The sequence below is a fragment of the Chionomys nivalis genome, chromosome 2 (assembly GCF_950005125.1).
Source record: "Chionomys nivalis chromosome 2, mChiNiv1.1, whole genome shotgun sequence".
Lineage (NCBI taxonomy): Eukaryota > Metazoa > Chordata > Mammalia > Rodentia > Cricetidae > Chionomys > Chionomys nivalis.
Genome location: NC_080087.1, coordinates 12,534,668 through 12,554,164, shown reverse-complemented (window position 1 = coordinate 12,554,164; position 19,497 = coordinate 12,534,668). Strand labels below are relative to the sequence as shown.

Here is a 19,497-nt window from a genome sequence, read left to right as displayed (position 1 = left end):
AAGTAAATGACCAAGTCGGACAGTATTCAGGGAGGGACCGTGCCAGCCAGTGTGACTAGCTTGTTACTTAAGATGTGCGCGCACGCATGCGCGCGCACACACAGAGACACACACACAGTATCTGTGCTCCAGTAATATATGGCACGTTGAAGGAAGCCCCTGCCACACAATCAGAGAGCAGTTAAAGGACAGTATCTGCCTTCCCCCCAGGGCTGGACCTGCTTTGTAGTCTTCATCTCCTGTGCTGTCCATTCTCAGGGTGTGATGTTACTGTACTAATGTACCTGCTTCTCTAAGTAGGCAGACCAATGCATCTCCATAATTCCACCCTGAATCTTAACCCGACCTGCAGCCGCTCTGTACAATTTCAGACCCAGGGCTCTGTTATTTACAGTGTAAACCAAACTCTCTGCACGCCTCTCCTGAGCATGCATGCACCATGCCCAGACCACCGTAAGGCAGGAGGTGGGGAGAGAGCAGGAAATGCCTTACTGTGGACGTCTGCAGCCACTGCACATTGATTGTGACCTTCGGAGCCTGAGTTTCCTGAGGTATTTGGAAGCCAGTGGCCTCCCCATTTGCCTAAAGAAGCTTCCAGCTTCCGCAGAACTGAAGTTCAAGCCCCCACCCACCCTGCTGCTGAGTCTCCTACACGGAGTTTCCATGTCATACAGAGGAGCTGGCTGGGGGTAGACTTGGGGAACCCTCGCTGCTGAGCAGAGAGAGCTGCAAGGTGAAGGTTGATGGCAGGCTGTCTCCAAGCCCTGGAGCTAGGAAATCATCCCATTCCCTGGTCACCCGGGCTCAAGCCTGCTGCAGGAGGATTGCTCCAGTTCATTGTTTGCTAGCGGTGGCATCTTGGTTGAGTTGTGTTGCTTCACTAATAAAGTCTCCTTTGAAAGCAATGTGGACACAACGCAGTCTCTGCCACTCTTCTCCATGAACACCTACACATGCCCACACAAGGAACCCTGCAGGCCTCCTACCATATTGCTCAGGGAATCAAGAACGGAGAGAGTAGGATATGTGCTCACAAAAGGGAGGATATTGAATTTATTAGGCAGCAGATGTCCAAGATACTTAACGACCTCATTTAATCCTAAACCAACAGTGGAAAATTATCACTCAATTTTTTTTTAGCTGTAATAGGAGTATAGCAGAATTTCCACCAGCATCTAGTGATTGCTTCTCTGACTGGCACACATACTGATATGCATGCAATCTCCCACCCATTCATCCAGCACCTTCTCAAGGTTTTTGCTGTGTTCTGAATGCTAGACTCCTGGGATAGAAGGCTTGTAGTGCTTAAAAGCCCCCCATATTCAAGGTCCTGGGAGTCAGCACAACATAGAAGCAAGTCCATGAAGGCAGCGTTAGCAACCTTCACCAGATGGTAGTGTCGGTGGCCTTGCATTAGTCTCCATGAGATCCCCTAGCAATGACCCCAGATTGCTCTGCACAGCCCTTAGAGTCAGAAGCTAAACAAGGGCATCTTGCAGGTGCTGTCAGCCACTCTGGACTCTGTAATAGGACATGGTTGGTTGCTTTTACATGGCGTTGATCAAAATACCTGTGAGAACAACGTAAGGGAAGAAATACTTCTTTGGGCGCATGATGCAGCTGATGGTTCAGCTGACAGCTGCTTGGCCCCTTGTGCTCGGGCAAGATGTGATGGTGGCAGGAGCATGCGCGGAGTGTGATCTTCACTTCAGGGAGAACAGAAAGCAGAGTGGGGGAGGGGAGAGAGCGAGAACAGATAGGAAAAGGATGCCTTCTTTGGATAAACACCCAAGTGACCTACTTTCTCCTAAAGGATCCAGAACCTCCCACCACTGGCCATGCCTCATGAGCCTGTGAGAGACGTTTCACAATCAACCTGTAATAACACAGAACTGTGTGGTCATTCCGTGGTCCTGGACACTTGGGTCTGCCATAGGAGCGGTGCAGAGGCTTCTCTTCCACAAGAGGGTACTGCAGAGCCAGCAGGCTTCAGGAGTCCACAGTTACACGGTGGAACTGAAGCCAGCCTGTAGATACCTTGAAGAGGGACAGAGAGGTGGAAGGAGGGAGAACTGACCACAGAATTCAAATAGCCACCACTTACCCCATAAATGAGTTTGAGAAGTTCCATAGCCTTTCCTGGACTCCATCCTTAAAGTGAGAACATTGATGCTGCCATCTGGTAGGGCTTCTGTGAAGATAAAGTAGGTGAATGGAAAGCATTTAAATCTTGCCTGACACAGGGCAAGTACAATGTAAGCCTTTGTTCTTATTATTCCCTCCCTGGAGTTCATGGGTAGCAAGATCTGGAGCAGTTGTAGTCTTGAGAGTACATGGCTGATGAGTGTAAGAGCTACCAGTTAATCGGAGCTCATGCTGCCTCTCTGGTCCTCAGCATTCCTCTTTTGCAAGATAGGAGCCAGGACTTCCTGTGTCTAAAGTCCCTTCCGCCTCTGACCAATTAAGGGTCCGATCTTTGAGCATCACAGTCCCAACACATAGGGTAGCCCCACCTAGAAGAGGGTGGGCCATGGCTCTCAGTTCTTCCTCCTCCAACCCATCACCCCACAATTCCCAAACTGAGTGCAGTCCAGTCTACCTGCCACCCCCCCCACCCCCCAGAGATTTGCACTGTGCATGCCTCTTCTCATTTGTCTTGTGTTTCTTATGTATTTCCAGGGTAAATCCCACTCAGTCGGGATACACAATTATCTTCTTAGGCTGCTTGATTCGCTTTGCTGGTATTCAGCTGAGGCGTGAGAGACGTGGTCTGTGTATTCCTTCTCCTGTAAAACTCTCTCCGTGTTGGTGTCAGAGTGATAACTGCCCTTCTAGAATGACTTCAGAATCGTGTCCTCTAGTCCTTCGCTGAATAAGCTGTGAAAATGGATGCTGTCTTATCTTTGCCGATGCGGGAGAACTCCCCAGCAAGGCCTCTGGCTTTGAGTGTTCCTCCCTCTGTGCTTAGGAGTCTGTTCTGAGTTTCTGTTTCTTGGCCGGTGTCAGCTGTGGGTGTCCCTGTGGAGATGTGTGCGTCTCAGCCATTGCTGTCAATCCCTTCCTGTCTTACATCAGTACTGCTCTATTCTGAAAACCACTAGACGGCTGAAATATTAAATAGAAAGTTCCAGTAACTGGTCAATGTGGGAGGAAAGAGACATAGATGGAGACTTCAGTGCAATTATAAAAGCACACGGTGGAGGCCCGGCCAGATGGCTCACTGGGTAAAATCGCTTTCCATCCAAGGATACAAGTGTGATGACCCGTGTTGGGCCCCCAGAACACACATAAAACTACAAGGAGAAAACCACGTCTGCCAAGTTTTTCTCTGACCTCCACACGTATGCTGTGTTCTGTACACACATACCGCACACAGTCATAAAATAATAACCTTGAAATCATTTTAAAAGCTCTGAGGGGAAAGTTGGGATATTTTTTTGGAGGATAGTCTTTGTTTTAATCTCTGTGGATATGTGTTATGTGTGTTCACACGTGTGAGAACAGGTGCACGCATGCCACGGCACACATGTAGAAGTCAGAAGACAGCTTCAGTTCTTGGTCCCTGACTCCTGCCTTGCTTGAGGCAGTGTCTCTTATTCTTCACTGCTGTGTATGTGTATGCCAGGCCAGCTGGCCCGTGATCTCCTGGTGACTCTCCTGCCTCCGACTCCCATCTTGCTCCTGTGTGTGGATACACACCACCATGCCCAGCTTTATGTGGCTCCTGAGGGTCCAAACTTAGGTCCTTGCACTTGGATGGGAAGTGCTTTACTCATGGAGCTATTTTCCCAGCCTGAATTTTGGTGTTTATTTTATTTAAAAAATACATGTAACTCTCCCAGCTGAGAGAGTGGCACCTCCAGCCAAAGGACTCAACCAGGGCTCACGGATCTTTTCCTGTTTGCTTTGCTCTTTCTCCCTTTGAGTAGCATCAGGGCCAAATATACACACCGGACAGTCCCCTGGAGGAGACACGTGTGGTGAAATTAGTGATGGTATTTAAGAGTGATAGCACAGTTACTTCTTTGGGGCTACTAAAACATTCCTCTCGTGACTTCTAGACTTCCTATAACAGACATCCCAACTACACACCATCACACACACACACACACACAAAGCCAGCCCAACATGACCAGCAGGGTCTGACCAGCGTTTCCCAACAGTTCCCAAGCCATCTGGTGTCTAACGCAGCTGGAGATCGCAGGCATCTCTCCTCTGTTCCTTGGAAACAGAAGCAACTGGCCCAGCTGTTTGCCAAGAAATCCATCACTTTCCTATTTATGGATTTATTTTACAGAGTTAGCACTCACAATCAATTTGAAAAATCTTGTATCCTAATCCTCAATATGAAACAAACATGCAAACCCATTAATAGTCAGAGTCATAAAGTGAACTTGAAGCCAGTTTGAAGCAAAGCCAAGTTGATTGGGTACAGACCCGCACTGCATCAAGTGATTCTCTCTGAGGATCTGTTCTCCTAATAACTTTTTAAGTGCTGTTATTTGCGAGGGCTGTCTCGTTCCGTCCTCACTACAGCTTAGAAGACATCCCCAGGGGTGGTGGTTTGGATGAGAGCAGTCTCCATGGGAGCATTCATCCGAAGACTTGGTCCCCAGTTAGTGGAACTGTTTGGAGAGGACTAGGAGGTGTGGCCTTGCTGACTGTGTCACTGGGAGTGGGCTTAGAGGTTTCAAAAAGCTTACACCATTCCCAGTGGTACCCTTTCCCCTCTCCTGTTCCAGCCACTATGCCCACCTGCTGCCTCTGTCCTACTTGGGACAGTCCTCTTTAATACAAGAGAAAAACACCCAGCGTCCAGAGCTTGTGGCAGATAGGAGTTGTCATCCTACAGATGTTGGAATGGGGAGAGCCGAGGACTCCTAGCACTGACAGACAGAAAACAAGTCAGTATCATCCTTCCTTCAGGACCCCTTCCAGGGACGACACTAACTCAGCCCATTCTGTCTTGCCACCCGCTGTCATTGTTCCATCCTGCAGTCTTCTTATCAACCATCTGTCTTCGTTGTTTTTTGTTGTTGTTGTTGTTGTTGTTTGTTTTTGTTGCCATGGTAAAAACCATGATCAAAAGCATCTTAAGGAGGAAGGGTTTATTTGGCTTACGTATCCTGAGTTACCAGCCATCAAGGGAAACCCAAGAAGGAACTTTGGGCAGGAACTGAAGCAGAAGCCATGGAGGAATGCTGCTGCCTGGCTTGCTCAGCCTGCTTTCCTAGATGACTCAGGACTACCTGCCCACAGGTGGCTCCACCCACAGTAGGCTGGGCCCTCCCACCTCCATCACTAATCAAGAAAATGCCCTACGGACTTGCCTACAGACCAACCTGAGGGAGGCATTTTCTCAATTGAAGTTCCCTCTTCCCAAGTGACCCTGGCTATGCCCAGTTGACAGAAGAGTAACCAGCACACCCTTCCAGTGCCCATAACACACCTTCATGGCTTCCGGGGTCCCCGTGCCGTAAGTTCCAGGCCAGTCGGACTGAGGCCAGAGGACACAGCTGTGTGGCAAGACCGACACTGAGCTCAGCTATCACCCACTCACCTCATTCTATCCATGTCCACTTACACGTGTGTCAGCCATTTCCATGACATAGCAGCTGTGACTTGCCATGGGCTGTGCCAAGCCTGGTGCGTGGATCACTCCTATGACCTCCACGATGACCCCAGGAGATTGGCACTAACATTGGCTCCATTTTACAGATAAAGAAATTGGGTGTGCAGACTTAGGGAAGTCTGCCTAAAGAAAACACAGTTTGACCAGAGTCCCTACTCTGAACTCCATGCTATGTTGTGCGCTGGTGAAGAAACGTGGAAAGTCAAAGTGTGTATGAGTTTCTCCCAGAGTCTCTCAGTCCCCATAGTCTGTCGTCCTCATGTTCCCTCCCCCGTGGAAGCCTACTGTGGGAGGAGATTTGTCATCATCATTCATATTCTAAGGAGAATAAAGTCAGATTTCAGGGATCTATGAATTTCAAGGATTTGATATTTGACTTAGATTTCAAAAGCATTTCAGACTAGGTATGGTGGCTCAAGCCTCTAATTTCATCACTTGACGGATGGAGGCAGGAGGATTGGAAGTTCAAGGCCATCCTCAACTAGATAGCAAGCTAGCTAGCTTGAGCTACATGAGATCATGTCTCAACTGGAAGGACCAGATGGACAGATCATGAATAAGAGCACTTGCTGGGCAGGCATGAGGACCTGAGCTCAGATCTTAACTATGTTAAGAGTCAGGCATGACGTGCACACACGCCTGTCACCGTGGCACTGTGTGATGGAAACAGGAGGACTGCCAAGGCTTGCTGGCCGCCAGCCCACTTCCGGTTTCAATGGCAGACCCTGTCTCAAACAAACAAGACAAGGTGTGACAGAGCAGGACACCCAGCATGGTCCTCTGGCTTCAGCACTAGCACGTACGCCCACACCCCAACACAAGCACTTACACACACATGTGAACCTACACACCTACACCTACACAAAATTTCCAATTGTGTTAATAGTAGTGGAACAACAGTAATAGTAAGTGTGTGTTTCAATGCCGTTGGTTCAGTACTTCAACCCCAGTGTCTACAATAGTCTCTAGTAATTGTTATCAGTAGTGGCGGCTAAGGGAGAGAGAAGGAATGAGGTTGAGACTAATTACTGTGTGTCAATAATTACTGTGCCACTTGACTCAATCCTTTGCATTTATTTACATCTCATTTAATCTTCTCAAAGGTGAGGTGTTAATGAGACCAAGTGAGAGCATGCTAATTGTCCCATTGAGGAGACAAATTCCTCAATATTAAGTGTGTGGCACAGCTAACCGGGGACTGCACTGAGGTTTCATCCTTGGCAATCTGACCCCATAAAAAACACTCTTCTTAACCCGCTATCCCAGGGCTTCTACATGGAGGTGTTTTCCTGATGTTGAGGTAGTCACACCCCACAAGCTTACCCTGTGGAACATGATTCATCTGTCACAGTCACAAGGCCAGGCTGGGCCTGTGTGTGATCCATCTACAGCCTCTTCTGATGTGATCAATACGCCTGTCTGTGAGTGAGACATCACCTCACTGCATCTGGGGTTTCCTAGGGAGCAAGCTTCCAGATGTGTGGTTCTGTAGGGATTGTTTAGCCTCTGGGCACACTTCTGAGGGTTATGTTGGCTAAGTTCATTGAAGAAGACCTGCTAAAGAGAGCAACACCATTCTCCGGGCTTGGTCCTAGACTGCATGGGAAGACATTCTCTCTCTCTCTCTCTCTCTCTCTCTCTCTCTCTCTCTCTCTCTCTCTCTCTCTCTCTCTCCTTCCTGATGGTGGACACGTTGTGTGACCCTGACCGTACTGTCTACCCTGGCATCAAGGTCCATCCAACTGTAAGACCTAATAAAACCTTCCTTCAGTTGCCTTTATAAAGTAATTTGTCTTAACAGAAAACTAATAAACTCACATGCTGGCAGTTTCCACTCTGGCAAGTGGCAGTATTAGTAAATGCAATTACCCACCCTTCTCTGCGTGCCCCCCAATCCAAACTATTTTCAACTCTTCATGCTCGTGTAATGGAGCTTCCTGTATGGACTCAAACCAGATGAACTACCAGGCTGGTCCACAGTGACCACTAGGCTGCTGCCTGGGGTATGTCTTTAGTAACTTTTTCTGCATTAGTCCTCTTCTTTTTCTTCTAGGGCTTCTGATTATATACATTAGAGCATTCAGTATCAGGCCAGAGGATAGGTCCCCATGGCCCTGAGTGTGGTTCTGCAAATTCTCTCAGTTTCTGTGCCTGGGTCACCTCTTCTGATCTTTCTTGATGTTCAGAACTTTTTTTTTTTTTTTGGTTTTTCGAGACAGGGTTTCTCTGTGGCTTTTGGAGCCTGTCCTGGAACTAGCTCTGTAGACCAGGCTGGTCTCGAACTCACAGAGATCCGCCTGCCTCTGCCTCCCGAGTGCTGGGATTAAAGGCGTGCGCCACCACCGCCCGGCTAGAACTTTTTCTTCTAGCATCTCCAGTCCACTGCCAAGCTCCTCCCGGGGGGAATTCAGTTATGATTTTATTTCCATAATTTCCCTTTGGTCCTGTCACACTTGCCCATTTATTTGTGTGTTTATTAATACTTTATTGAACAATGGACATTCCGGATGGCCTAGTGTCTACTTTAGACTTTATGAACTTCTTTTGAAGAATGACCATTCCCATTTTAGCCCGTCGTTGAATTGCTGGTTCATCACCTTGAATTTTCTGGGCTTGTGTCATGTTTGGTTAGTGCAGGACTGTGAAAATCCATGGGGCTTCTCAGGCCCCTCCCAGTGCTGTCTGCTGTAAAGAACTGGTCAGAGTTTACTTTTCGGCTTTGCTAGCATGGTATTGTCTTACCTTAGAACACAGCTTTTTGGTCTTCGTTGTTGTTGTTTTGCAACAGGGTTTCTCTATGTAACAGCCTCGACTATCCTGGAACTTGCTGTGTAGACCAGGCTGGCCTCGAACTCACAGAGATCCACCTGCCTCTGCCTCCCGAGTGCTGAGATTAAAGGTGTGCGCCACCACTGCTTGGATAGAACACAGTTCTTGTTCTTACCAAGGCTTCACCTTGTTGGTGTCTTAACTGATGGAGGGCATTGATGAGACCAATCAGCCCTATCTGTCTCAACTGCAGCATCCCTATTCAACTCTTGACTTTGTTGTAGCTACTGACTTACAGGTCCTGATAGAGATCCCAGCCCTGTGCTAAGAGTTATGGCCGACTTCCTATATCCCGTCCCTGCCCAGCATCCTTCAATGTCCTAACCCTCAGATCCAGCCACTGGTATCCCCATACCTGATCTCTGTTTTTCCACCCAGCAGGGCTGCCATGTTAGGCCTTGGGGAATTTCTTTGGCCATAGAACTTACTCTGTGAGTTACTCTTCCTCAGAATCTACCATCGTTCATTGTCTACTGGCACCACTTGCCACCATATGCATCTGTCGTTCTTGTCATGTTTGTAGAGAGAGTATATACCAGTCACTCATCACTCCCTCCTGAGGGTAGAAGTCTTGTCTCTGAGTAGAGGACCTGAGACAGCGGATGCTCCCACATGCCCAGGTGCCTTCACTACCTGCTCTCCCAGTGACATACGAGATGATCTCAGCATTGGCTACTCTTCTACTGCTGTGATAAAATGCCATGACCACAGACAACTTCTAGAAGGCAGAGTTTATTTGGGATTACAGATCCAGAGGAAGGGTTCATTATGGTGGGAGAGGCACAGCAGCAAGAAGCCAGAGCAGAGAGCCAAACGGAAATGGAGAGAGGTCATAGACTCTCAAAGTCTGTGCCCAGTGACGTACTTCCTGCAACAAAGCTCCACCCCCTAAAGGTTCCACAACCTTCCCAAACATGACCACCAGCTAGGGACCAAGTGTTCTAGGGGGCATTTTAAGTCCAAATAGCCACATTCACTGTTGTAGTGGGAGCTGCAGGCCTGCTTTTCGTCCTGCCCGGCTCCTGCACGGCTAGCTTTACACCAGAAATAACAACACACAAATTGTATTCATTTAAACACTGCTTGGCCCATTAGCTCTAGCCCTTACTGGCTAATTCTCATATCCCGATCAACCCATCTCTAATAATCTGTGTAGCACCAGTCTTAGCAGGAAAGATTCAGCATGTCTGACCTGGTGGCTTGCTTCATTGCGTCGGCCTCAGAGAGAAGAGCTTTTGAGTCTGCCCAGGAGAGGGGAGCATGGCGTCTGAGCTCACTTCCTCTTCCTCCCAGCATTCTGTTCTGTTTACTCCACCCACCTATGTTCTAACCTATGAGGGCCAAGCAGTTTCTTTATTATTTAACCAATGACCTTCCTCCATCACACTGTGACCAAAACCCGTCTCCAGTGCCTGTGACCTTAAAGGAGAAGTATCCAAGGAAGGGAAGTGATAAAGAGAATGGAATCTTAAACTGCAGGAGTCTCCAGCAGAGCCTGAAAAGTCACGAATTATGGGGGAGTAGCTCAAGCAACTTTAAGAGCTTGTTGCTTGTTCGCTCTACCCCGAATCTGCACTTGAGGAGGACTCCGGAAGGTGTGCTGGTCTTCTGACTGCAGATGTGTGCCCTCAAGGCCCAGGACAGTGCTTTGCAGCCTAACTGAAGTCAACCCTGTCCAGCTTGAGTCCTTCTGACAGAGTTGAAGCGAAAGCTATGAGGAATCGAAGCCATTGTACATGTGAATCAAGACTGCCTAGAAAGTTCTTAGCATTTCAAAAATTCAGACTTTCCTCAAAATACTGAGTTTATTTCAGATAAGATGTCAATCAGACTAGAATAGAGTATGTCCCAAGTTTTACCCAAAAATCTGTAAAAATTGAGAGTAAATGATCTTGTTGATGGTTTGCTTTTTTAAAAAAGGTTTTCTCTTTGTTTTACATTTATTTATTTACGTTGTGTGTGCGTGTGTGTGTGTGTGTGTGTGTGTGTGTGCATATCCACACATGCATCCAGTGGTGTGTTTGTGGAGGTCCAAGGACATCTATGGGAGTCAGCTTACTCCTTCTATCATGTGGGGTCTGAGCAGGAGCTTGGGTCTTCAGGCTTGGCAGCAAATACCTCTACCCACTGAGCCAGCTCGTTGGCCCTCTGTCTTCATACTAAAGCACTAAATGCTCATCTAATGTGATTGGCATTAGATCACATCTAACATAATCTAATGACATTAGAACATCTGAAACCATAAATAATTTCTTCACCGTGTAAACATGGACACTGCCTTTGGCCTGTGACTCAGAGCAAAAGTCCCAGCACTCCAAACACAGAGGTCAACTTCTACTCTGTCCCCCTTCAGTATCTGGTCAATTTTTAATATAAAAAGTCCAGTAATTTCATATGCTATAACCAGTGTTTGATTAATTCAGTCATTTTTAAAGGATTATTCTGAAAATGAACATATTGATTTCTTTCCATGTGCTCTTCATGCAGATGAACTGTCAGCATTATAAATCAGGGCACTTTTTCCTCTTAAAATTACATAACCTGTTAGATAAATTCAAATATACCTTAGATGCAGAGCCACCAAACTCAGAGAGAAACACGCAAGCAGTCATAGCGCCCTCTACTGCTGGAAGGTCAAAAGGCCTCAAATGAAAAGCTAGAAAAGCAGAGGGACAGGAAGTGGCTCAAGGGGAGCAAGGAGAGCGAGCATTTGGTGCGTGAGAGAGGGGAAAGGAAGAGAGAGAGAAAGGGAGAGAAGAGGGGAGAGAGGAAAGGGGGGGAGAATAGATGAGAAAAAAGAAAACAAGAAGAAATGCAAGGGGAAGAATCTATCAAAGAAAAACATGGAGGGACAATAAGTAGAATATGTAGGGACAGAGAGTAAGAAAATTAAATACAAATATCAACAAAGGGGGGGCTGCAGGATGACTTAACAGTTAAAGCCACCTGCAGCCAAGCCCCAGTACCCACAGGGTGGAAGGAGAGCATCGGATCGGCTCCTAAACATTATCTCTGTCCTCTCTCTCTCTCTCTCTCTCTCTCTCTCTCTCTCTCTCTCTCTCTCTCACACACACACACACACACACACACACACACACACAAAACAAAAAAATAAATAAATATAGACCGGGCGGTGGTGGCGCACGCCTTTAATCCCAGCACTTGGGAGGCAGAGGCAGGCAGATCTCTGTGAGTTCGAGACCAGCCTGGTCTACAAGAGCTAGTTCCAGGACAGGCTCCAAACCACAGAGAAACCCTGTCTCGAAAAACCAAAAATAAATAAATAAATAAATGAAACTTTAAAGAAACTTTTTTAATCAACAAGAGGAAATAGAAATTAGAAGCAAAAGTTAAAAAAAAGGAAATGAGGATTTTTTTATTGGGCGTCTCCATAGAAACCCTGAAACCACTGGCTGCTTTCCAAACCTATAATAGTCTCAAGTTCATTCACAACCATGACAGTTCATCCAACCATCATCCTTAGAATTTGATAAATAGAGAAAAATTCTGACCTGAAAAAAAGAATAGTGTGTGTGTGTGTGTTTGTGTCTGTATGCATGTATGTGCACACGCGCACAATACAATTACAGTCCTGAATAGTCCTAATTCATTTTATTCAAGGTCTCAAAGGAGATGTTCACGGCAGACACTATTTATAGTATGGAAATTATAAGCTGCAGTGTGCAGAGCCTTCCTGTGATCACTGGTTAGAATCTAATGGGGCCCCACTCTGACCCTTGTTCTAGTCAATAAAACAGGGATATAGGCTGTACTCTGCTGGCAGGGTTGAGTCCTGTGTGCCCCCTGAAGGGGGAATCAGGTGGTTTTCAGAGACATGGGGCAGCAGGATTTCAGCCCCGAGGCTCATTGCCCCAACCCTATGCTTACTGGAACCATACAAAGCAGGGAGGCCTGTGAACACAGACTGCAATCAGGGAGTATTCACAACTATGCCTACCCATCCTTTTAGACGTTTAAACAATGTGTGGGCACTGGAGAGATGGCTCAGTGGTTAAGAGCACTGACTGCTCTTCCAGAGGTCCTGAGTTCAATTCCCAGCACTCACATGGCAGCTCACAACTGTCTGTGACCTTAAGACTGACATCCTCACACAGATACACATGCAGACAAAATCCCAATGTACATAAAGGTGTTGTTTTTAATGTGTGTAGGAGTCAGGGTTAAAGTAGACACTTGGAGAGATGACACAGTGACTCTCTGCAGATGTGCGCACTTGTCCATGCCCATGTGTGTGCAGATGTGTGTAGGATACGGCGGCAGCAGGGTGGGGGTGGATGTGGACTCCAGAGGTCAGCCTCAGGTGGTGTTCTGCCAGTGCTGCCTCCTTGTTTCTGAAAGAGTCTTTCACTGGCCTGGAACTCATCAAGTAGTCTGGGCTGCAGTCAGTCCTGAGAATCCACTGTCTGTCTTCCTAGCATTGGGATTGCAGGTATATGCTGCCACGCCTGGCTCCTTCCTCCCTTTCTTTCGTCCTTTCTTTTAACATGGGTTTTGGAAATCATACTCAGGTCCTACTGTTCGCACAGCAAACATTTTACCAGCTGAGGCTCTCCACAGACCAGATGCCACCAAGGGTCACCATTAAGCATTTCAACAGAATTCCAGTCAGTGACCCTTTTTTTTTTTTAAAAAAAAAAAAAAAAAAAAGTGAATCACAGGAGAGGTCACAGTATGGGGCTGCACTGCTCCAGAGAGCTTCGGTGACAAAAATAAAACATATATGCAGAGAATGTGACCTCAGAAGGATGCAATGCCAGCCTCAGCTTTCTTGGCTTCATGGTGCCACACCTCCACGCCACAGATGTTGTTTAAGCCAGCAAAGTGATGTTTGTATCTTCACATCCCTGCCTCCTTGTTTCTTTGACATTCCATTGGCTGGGATGAAACAAGACTCCCCACCCACAATGCTATATCATCTCCTAGAGCCCCCCTTGAATTTGGCTCTAGCCCTGAAGCCAGAGGCTTTCAACTTTTGCAGCCCTCAGCCTTCCCATCTAGGCTTAGACGGAGGGAACTTGAGAAAGGCGTGCTCCAGGAAGGGTGCGCGTGCAACAGGGGATGAAATAGACATTTGTGATCTCGGGCAGTTGCTCTCACTGCCCCTATTAAGGTTGCTTTGTACGTGTTCCTGTGGGCTGCTTCTGGGTTGCCGGTGCTGAATGGCACATCTGGCTGTGCCAATTGGTAGTACAGGGTTATTAGTGTGTGGTTCTGATCAGGGAACACTGAGCCAGGTAAAGCCAATATTTACCAAGCACCATATGTAGTTGGTGGTTTGCAGTCAAAGGACCCAGCCTCAACACTGGATCCATCTAGTTGTGAGGTCTTGAGTAAGCCCCGCAGCTCCTGCGTGCCCTAGTCCTTCCTATTTAAAGAGAGGAAGTACGCTTGTTCCCAGCTAGTAGTTTGATCCTCACTCATTCTTCTCCTTGCTATTGGGAAGCTGCCTTCTGACTCTACTATGAGGCTCCGGGCAGGGTGGAGTTTAGGGTTCCGTGTTCTGTGCAGTGGCTTCTGGCTTCTCAAGTGTCTACACACTTCAAAGCCAAGGTGGGAAGAGCAACTGGGATCCCCGTCTCACAAACCAGAAATGTGTCTCACTGCTCCGTGACGTCAGCCACCTGTAATCCCAGCTCACAGGGGGCAGATAAGGGTGGCTGGAATAAGCCTGCCAGCTAGACTAATCAAATTGGTATATCCCGGGTTCAAGAGGGAAACTCTGCCTCAGTACATACGCTATGGGGGAAGGTACCTGATTGATGTGGGAGTGATTTCTTTATAATCTGTTGCTTTTATTGGTTAATTAATAAAGAAACTGCCTAGGCCCATTTGATAGGCCAACCCTTAGGTGGGTGAAGTAGACAGAACAGAATGTTGGGAGAAAGAAGCCAAGTCAGTGAGTCACCATGATTCTCCCACTCCAGACAGACGCAGGTTAAGATCCTCCCTGGTAAGCCAGCTCGTGGGGCTACACAGAATATTAGAAATGGGTTAGATCAATATGTAAGAGCTAGCCAATAAGAGGCTGGAACTAATGGGCCAGGCAGTGTTTAAAAGAATACAGTTTCCGCGTAATTATTTCAGGTAAAGCCATGCGGGCGGGCGGTGCCGGGGATGCAGCCCTGCCGCTCAACACAACACCTGATTTCAACACCAATACAAACACATGCACATATATGTATACACTTGCATGCACACCACATACAAATACATACACAAAAACAAAATTTCTCAACCTACAAGAAGCAGTGGTCTCTACTGCTGAGGGTGGGAAAATTCTGTAACTTTTCCGGGATTATTTTTAAATGACATCCTCTAAATTTGGAGTGAAGGCCATGGGTATCACAGCTGATAGCTGACATTGCACCCTGGAAGCCCACCAGTGAGTTCCCGCTCATCAGCACACTGTATTTGACCCCTCAGATTTGTATGTGTCATTTCTCCAGATGCCTACTCCTTGCCTCTGCCTTACTGACCAGTCACTAACGGTTTCTCTTCTCCCACACCCTCCCGCCCCTGTCTCACCCTCTCTTTTCCCTGACTCCTCTCTACCTTCTTTTTGCTGGCTCCCGCTGCTCTCCAGTGCGACCAAGACCAGTGCATTCAGAGCACCAAATTCGTTTTGCAGGCCGCAGCCACTCCTCTGCTTCAGAGCGAGCCGAGCCTCACCAGCGAAGAGCTGCACATGCCTGGGAAGCCAGGCTTGGGTACCCCGTGTGCGAGCCTGACACTGGGTCAGCCCACGCCACCCTCCTCCATGCCCAACCTTGCCACCGAGGCCACGCTCTCAGACATTATGCCCCTGAAGGACGAGCACGGGGGCCACCAGTTTCTGACCCCAGATGAGGCACCGTCACCGCCAAGGATGCTGGGGGCAGGCAGCCCCCTGACACATAGCCGCACCATGCATATGCTGGGCCTGGCCAGCCAGGACTCTCTGCACGAAGACTCCGTGCGGGGCTTAGTAAAACTCAGCTCCGTGTGACCTGCATCGCCAGCCGCGGGAACACAGGTGACAACAGACGGAAAGAAAACAATGGACCTAGCCAAGTGGACATTTTGTTTGGAATCTGCCAGGTGGCCCGGGGAAGGGCGGCTCCTCTGGAGGAGGATCCTGGAATGAGCGAGGCTGCGTGGATGCAGCGCCCTCTGTCGGCTGCTCTTGGGACAGACACGAGGAAGGTTTTCGACACTGGCGGCCAGACTGAAATTGCACTTAATGTAACGCTACTAATTGAAATTGACAGGCCGTTCCATTTGTTCGCTAAAACAAAACACTCCTAACGGGAAAGGCCGACCAGACCTGGATTTGCATGCCACACTCGTGCTACAGTGGTGGTATTACAGAAGACACGCTGCTTTCTCTGTTTTCCTTCCTTTCCTTCTTTTTAATCTTGTGAAACTTTCCAGAGCAACAGACTGAGCACAAAGGGCGATGCCATCCTGCGCGGACTTAGCTGCAGAGGGTTACTGGGGCCCGTCCTGCCAGGGACAGACATTTAACCTTCTGCCAGCGCTTAGATGGGGTGTTGTATTGTGCCACCGTTTGGCAGCCTTGCCTCCTGTGTGATGAATATCCTGTGGACAGCCAATAAAATGACTCCTCTGCTATTTTTTTCGATCTCTATACAATTGTCCTTAACAGCTTATATACAAATAGTCGTTTATTTGTTTGTTTGTTTGTTTGTTTACATTATCTCTGGTAAGGAATAATTCAGCACAGCCAAAATTCAGAGTTTAGGATTGTGGGATTACCGGGTGGCTTCCTGGGTGGGAGCTGAGCTTGCCAATAGTCCCCAACCCTTGACACCCTCCCCTTCAGGGTCTGTTTATAAAACGGGCTTATCAGGGTTTGCTCCACGCTTAAAGCCACCCACACGGCTATCATGTGTAGTAGGTGAAGGGAAGGGTACCCAGGAGAAGGGATGTTGTCTGACTGTCTTCTCAGCCTGTGTGATGCTGGGGTGTTGCAGAACCTCGTAGACACTTCATGGTCCTTGTGAAGCAACGCTGGCGCCATGCTGGACCTGAGCTTACGTAGCTCGTGCTCTAAGCTGAACACACAGGAGGGTGACTCTAAGATGGCTGCTTCGCTCGTATCCTCTGAAAGGGAGCAGCGTCCTAGGGAGCCAGACTGATCTGAAAGCAGCTGCAAGGAGCTCGCCACCGCTCACTCCAGCCTTCTTTTCCAGCGCCACGTCCCATGCCCAATTCACAGAGCCTTGCGGCCATCTCAGAGCAAGGTACATTTCTCACAAATGCAAGAAAGGAGAGAGAGTTTTACTCAGGATTAAACCAGTTCCATCCAGATCTCGTGGTCACAGCTGAAAATGGCTTCCGATGTCTTCTTGGGGCATCTTTGAGTGACCTTTACTATTATACCCCATAGCGGTAGAGAAATTGGAGGTGAATTTTATGTAGCCAGTTTTCATTGTGTAGTTTTCCAGAGCCCCTAATCGTCTGAAATTTAGACAGAGCTTTTCTGAGACAACCCCACACATAGTCAAAGGGTCTGCCTGCAAAGAAAGATACTCCCCCTCAAGAGCCCCCCTACACCTTCTCAACTGCCACTGCCTCATCCCTGCCCCCGGAGGGGGCTAGGGTGATGAGAAAGGAAATCCTGGCTCAGACTCACCCTGATCCTGGGATCAAATGTGGCCTAGTCTTTTCCCAGATTCTAGGGGTGGGGAGAGGCTTGTCTGTGGAGCCCTGCCATTCCTGGCACCCCTAATATAGTTGTTGCCAATTTCCTGTAACCAACCCCTCTTCCAACAGCTCCATTTAAAGAATTTCAACACGCAATGATAGCGTGGCAGATAAGTCACTTAATACAGTGGGCTCTCTGTCTCCTCTTCATCTATGGATTCAATCAACCACTAATTAAAAATACTTGGGGGTGAGGTATCTACCCTGACTTGTGTAGATGTCTCTCCTTGTCATAGCTCCTAAATACGATTCCATAGCACCACACTGTGAGATTCTCAATTCAACTGCACCAGAGATGATTCAGTATCTACAGCAAGGTGTATGCATGCTCTATATGAAAACACTGTGCAATTTTACATAAAAGACCTGAGCATCCATAGACTGGGGGTTGCCATGGGACCCAATCCCATAAGGAAACTGAAAAATGAATATACTTATCAGTTACCCTGTTCTAACCCCATCCTCTATACATATGTGGCACCATTTATCAAATAGAGGTTTGGGGAACTTGAAGAAGATGAATCAAGTCTATTCAGGCTCAAAGGAGAGGTTAGCACAAATGAGACAACGTCCTAACACAAATGAGATTGTAAAACCGACAAAACGTCCACAGCCTTTTCCTCTGTTGCTTGGGAATATTGAAATACGTGACTCTGGCTCTGGGGGCCCCCACTTCAGTAACGGGGGTGTAGTCTGCATTTGCCATTAACTGGGTCCATCTAGTGTGGCTGAGTAGACCTTGGCATTTCTAAATGCTTCTAGAGAGTAAACAATCGATTGAATGCTAGCTAGAAAAAAAAAGATGAATATTTCACTATGCTGTCAGGCTTGGGCCATTAACACACATGGGGGGTGAGGGTGGGGATAAAATTGTATCTGCTTTCCATTCTCCCAGGAATGCTCCAGAGACCATGGGCCTCTCAAGCACTTGAAGGTTGGATTTAGCCAGACCACCCTGGTCTAGATCTGCTTCTGAGTGGACAGGATGATGTTCCACTCTGTGCCGGGAGCAATCAGCACAGTGTTATGCTGCACCCACGTGAAAAATGTTTGTTCCGGCTTTGGTTATGATTCTTCAGCTCTATGCTACGTCCTACCCCGCGCCAGTAAAGTGCCAGATACCTGTTCCCACCCAGCAAGTCTCTCAGGACAACCCTCACCTCCAAGTCTGTTAAGTCTTTGCCTGTGTCACCCAGGGTCTTTGATGGGTTCAATCAAGGTCTAAGGGGTGCAGCATGTAACTGCAAAAGAAGATGCGAACCCCGTTCTGCAAGCCATGTTCCACCACCATCTACGTGGGTGAGCCTTACTGTGCATCTCACCGTGGGCCTGGACCTTCTCTAGACCAACAGCAAGAAATGAATGTATCCAAGTTGCCATAGGTGTCCTGGGTGCAGGACTGGATGGCATCTTCAGGAATCGCTGGGATGGAACCTTTCAGAGGCTTCAGGGGCCTCTCCAACCCAGATTTATGCATGTTCCAGTTCAGAGCCGAGCCTCCTCATCATCCTCTTTGGACCTGGAACACCTATTCCCCAGCGCTGGCTTCAGGTTGGAGCTCACTCGCAGGTGTCAGGGGTCTACCTGGATACTTGCTGGACCTTTCCCAAATGAGCTCCTCTACACCAGAACACACTTCAGCACATTGAGTTCTTCAAGTAAGAAGAGCACAAAGAGAAATAATGTTGGATATATTTTCTAGTTAATACCTCAAAATCATTCTGAAACTGAGCCTAAATGAAATCGATGTTTATGTTTCTACATTAAGTGCTTTGGTTGTGAAAACCTACCACGTTCTTATCCAAAAGGAAGAGAACTATGAATAAATTTGAATTCCCCATGGTCTTCTTCACCTGTTCTGGAGGTCTGTCTTTACGACACCATCTGCTGTTTGCCACGTTAGCTCGTATAAGACTCCATCATTTCCTCAAATCTAGCTCTCCCTCCCCCATTTTCCTTGCTCTTCCTCTCCTTTTCATATCTGCCCCCTAACCCTTGTTCTCTACACAAGCCCTTCCCTTTCTCAAATGCCTCCCCTCTCTCCACTTCCCTTCTGTTCCCTCTTTCCTGTCTCTCCTATTTCTCCCTCCTCTTAAGTTTTCACTGAAATAGTAAATAATGTGTTGTTTTCTCTCAAATAACCAGCACATGCAAATAGCTGGAAAATCCTCTATCGCTATGGGATGTGGCTCTGATGATGCGGCCCCATGAAGTTCCAAAAATAACTGCTTGGCGCATTAATCCAGCTATTAAAACTAACCGAGAGATGGAAGACTGGGATTGGAAGCTGCCTGCTTCTCCCGGGTTGC

At 47.8% G+C, this 19,497-nt stretch overlaps 1 protein-coding gene across 4 annotated transcripts in view; it reads left to right on the top strand.

Annotated features, from left to right (window-relative positions):
* Nucleotides 1–18,964, top strand: part of Zdhhc14 (zinc finger DHHC-type palmitoyltransferase 14) — a 249,996-nt gene extending 231,032 nt beyond the window's left edge. Inside the window, exon 8 of one of the 4 annotated variants that reach the window (XM_057754460.1) lies at nt 15,066–18,964. In XM_057754460.1, coding sequence (XP_057610443.1) covers nt 15,066–15,467 — 402 coding nt within the window. In that variant the 3' untranslated portion in view covers nt 15,468–18,964. The remainder of the gene's footprint in view (nt 1–15,065) is intronic. The other 3 variants (XM_057754451.1, XM_057754450.1, XM_057754449.1) reach the window with 3 other exon arrangements.
* Nucleotides 18,965–19,497: the final 533 nt, after the last annotated feature.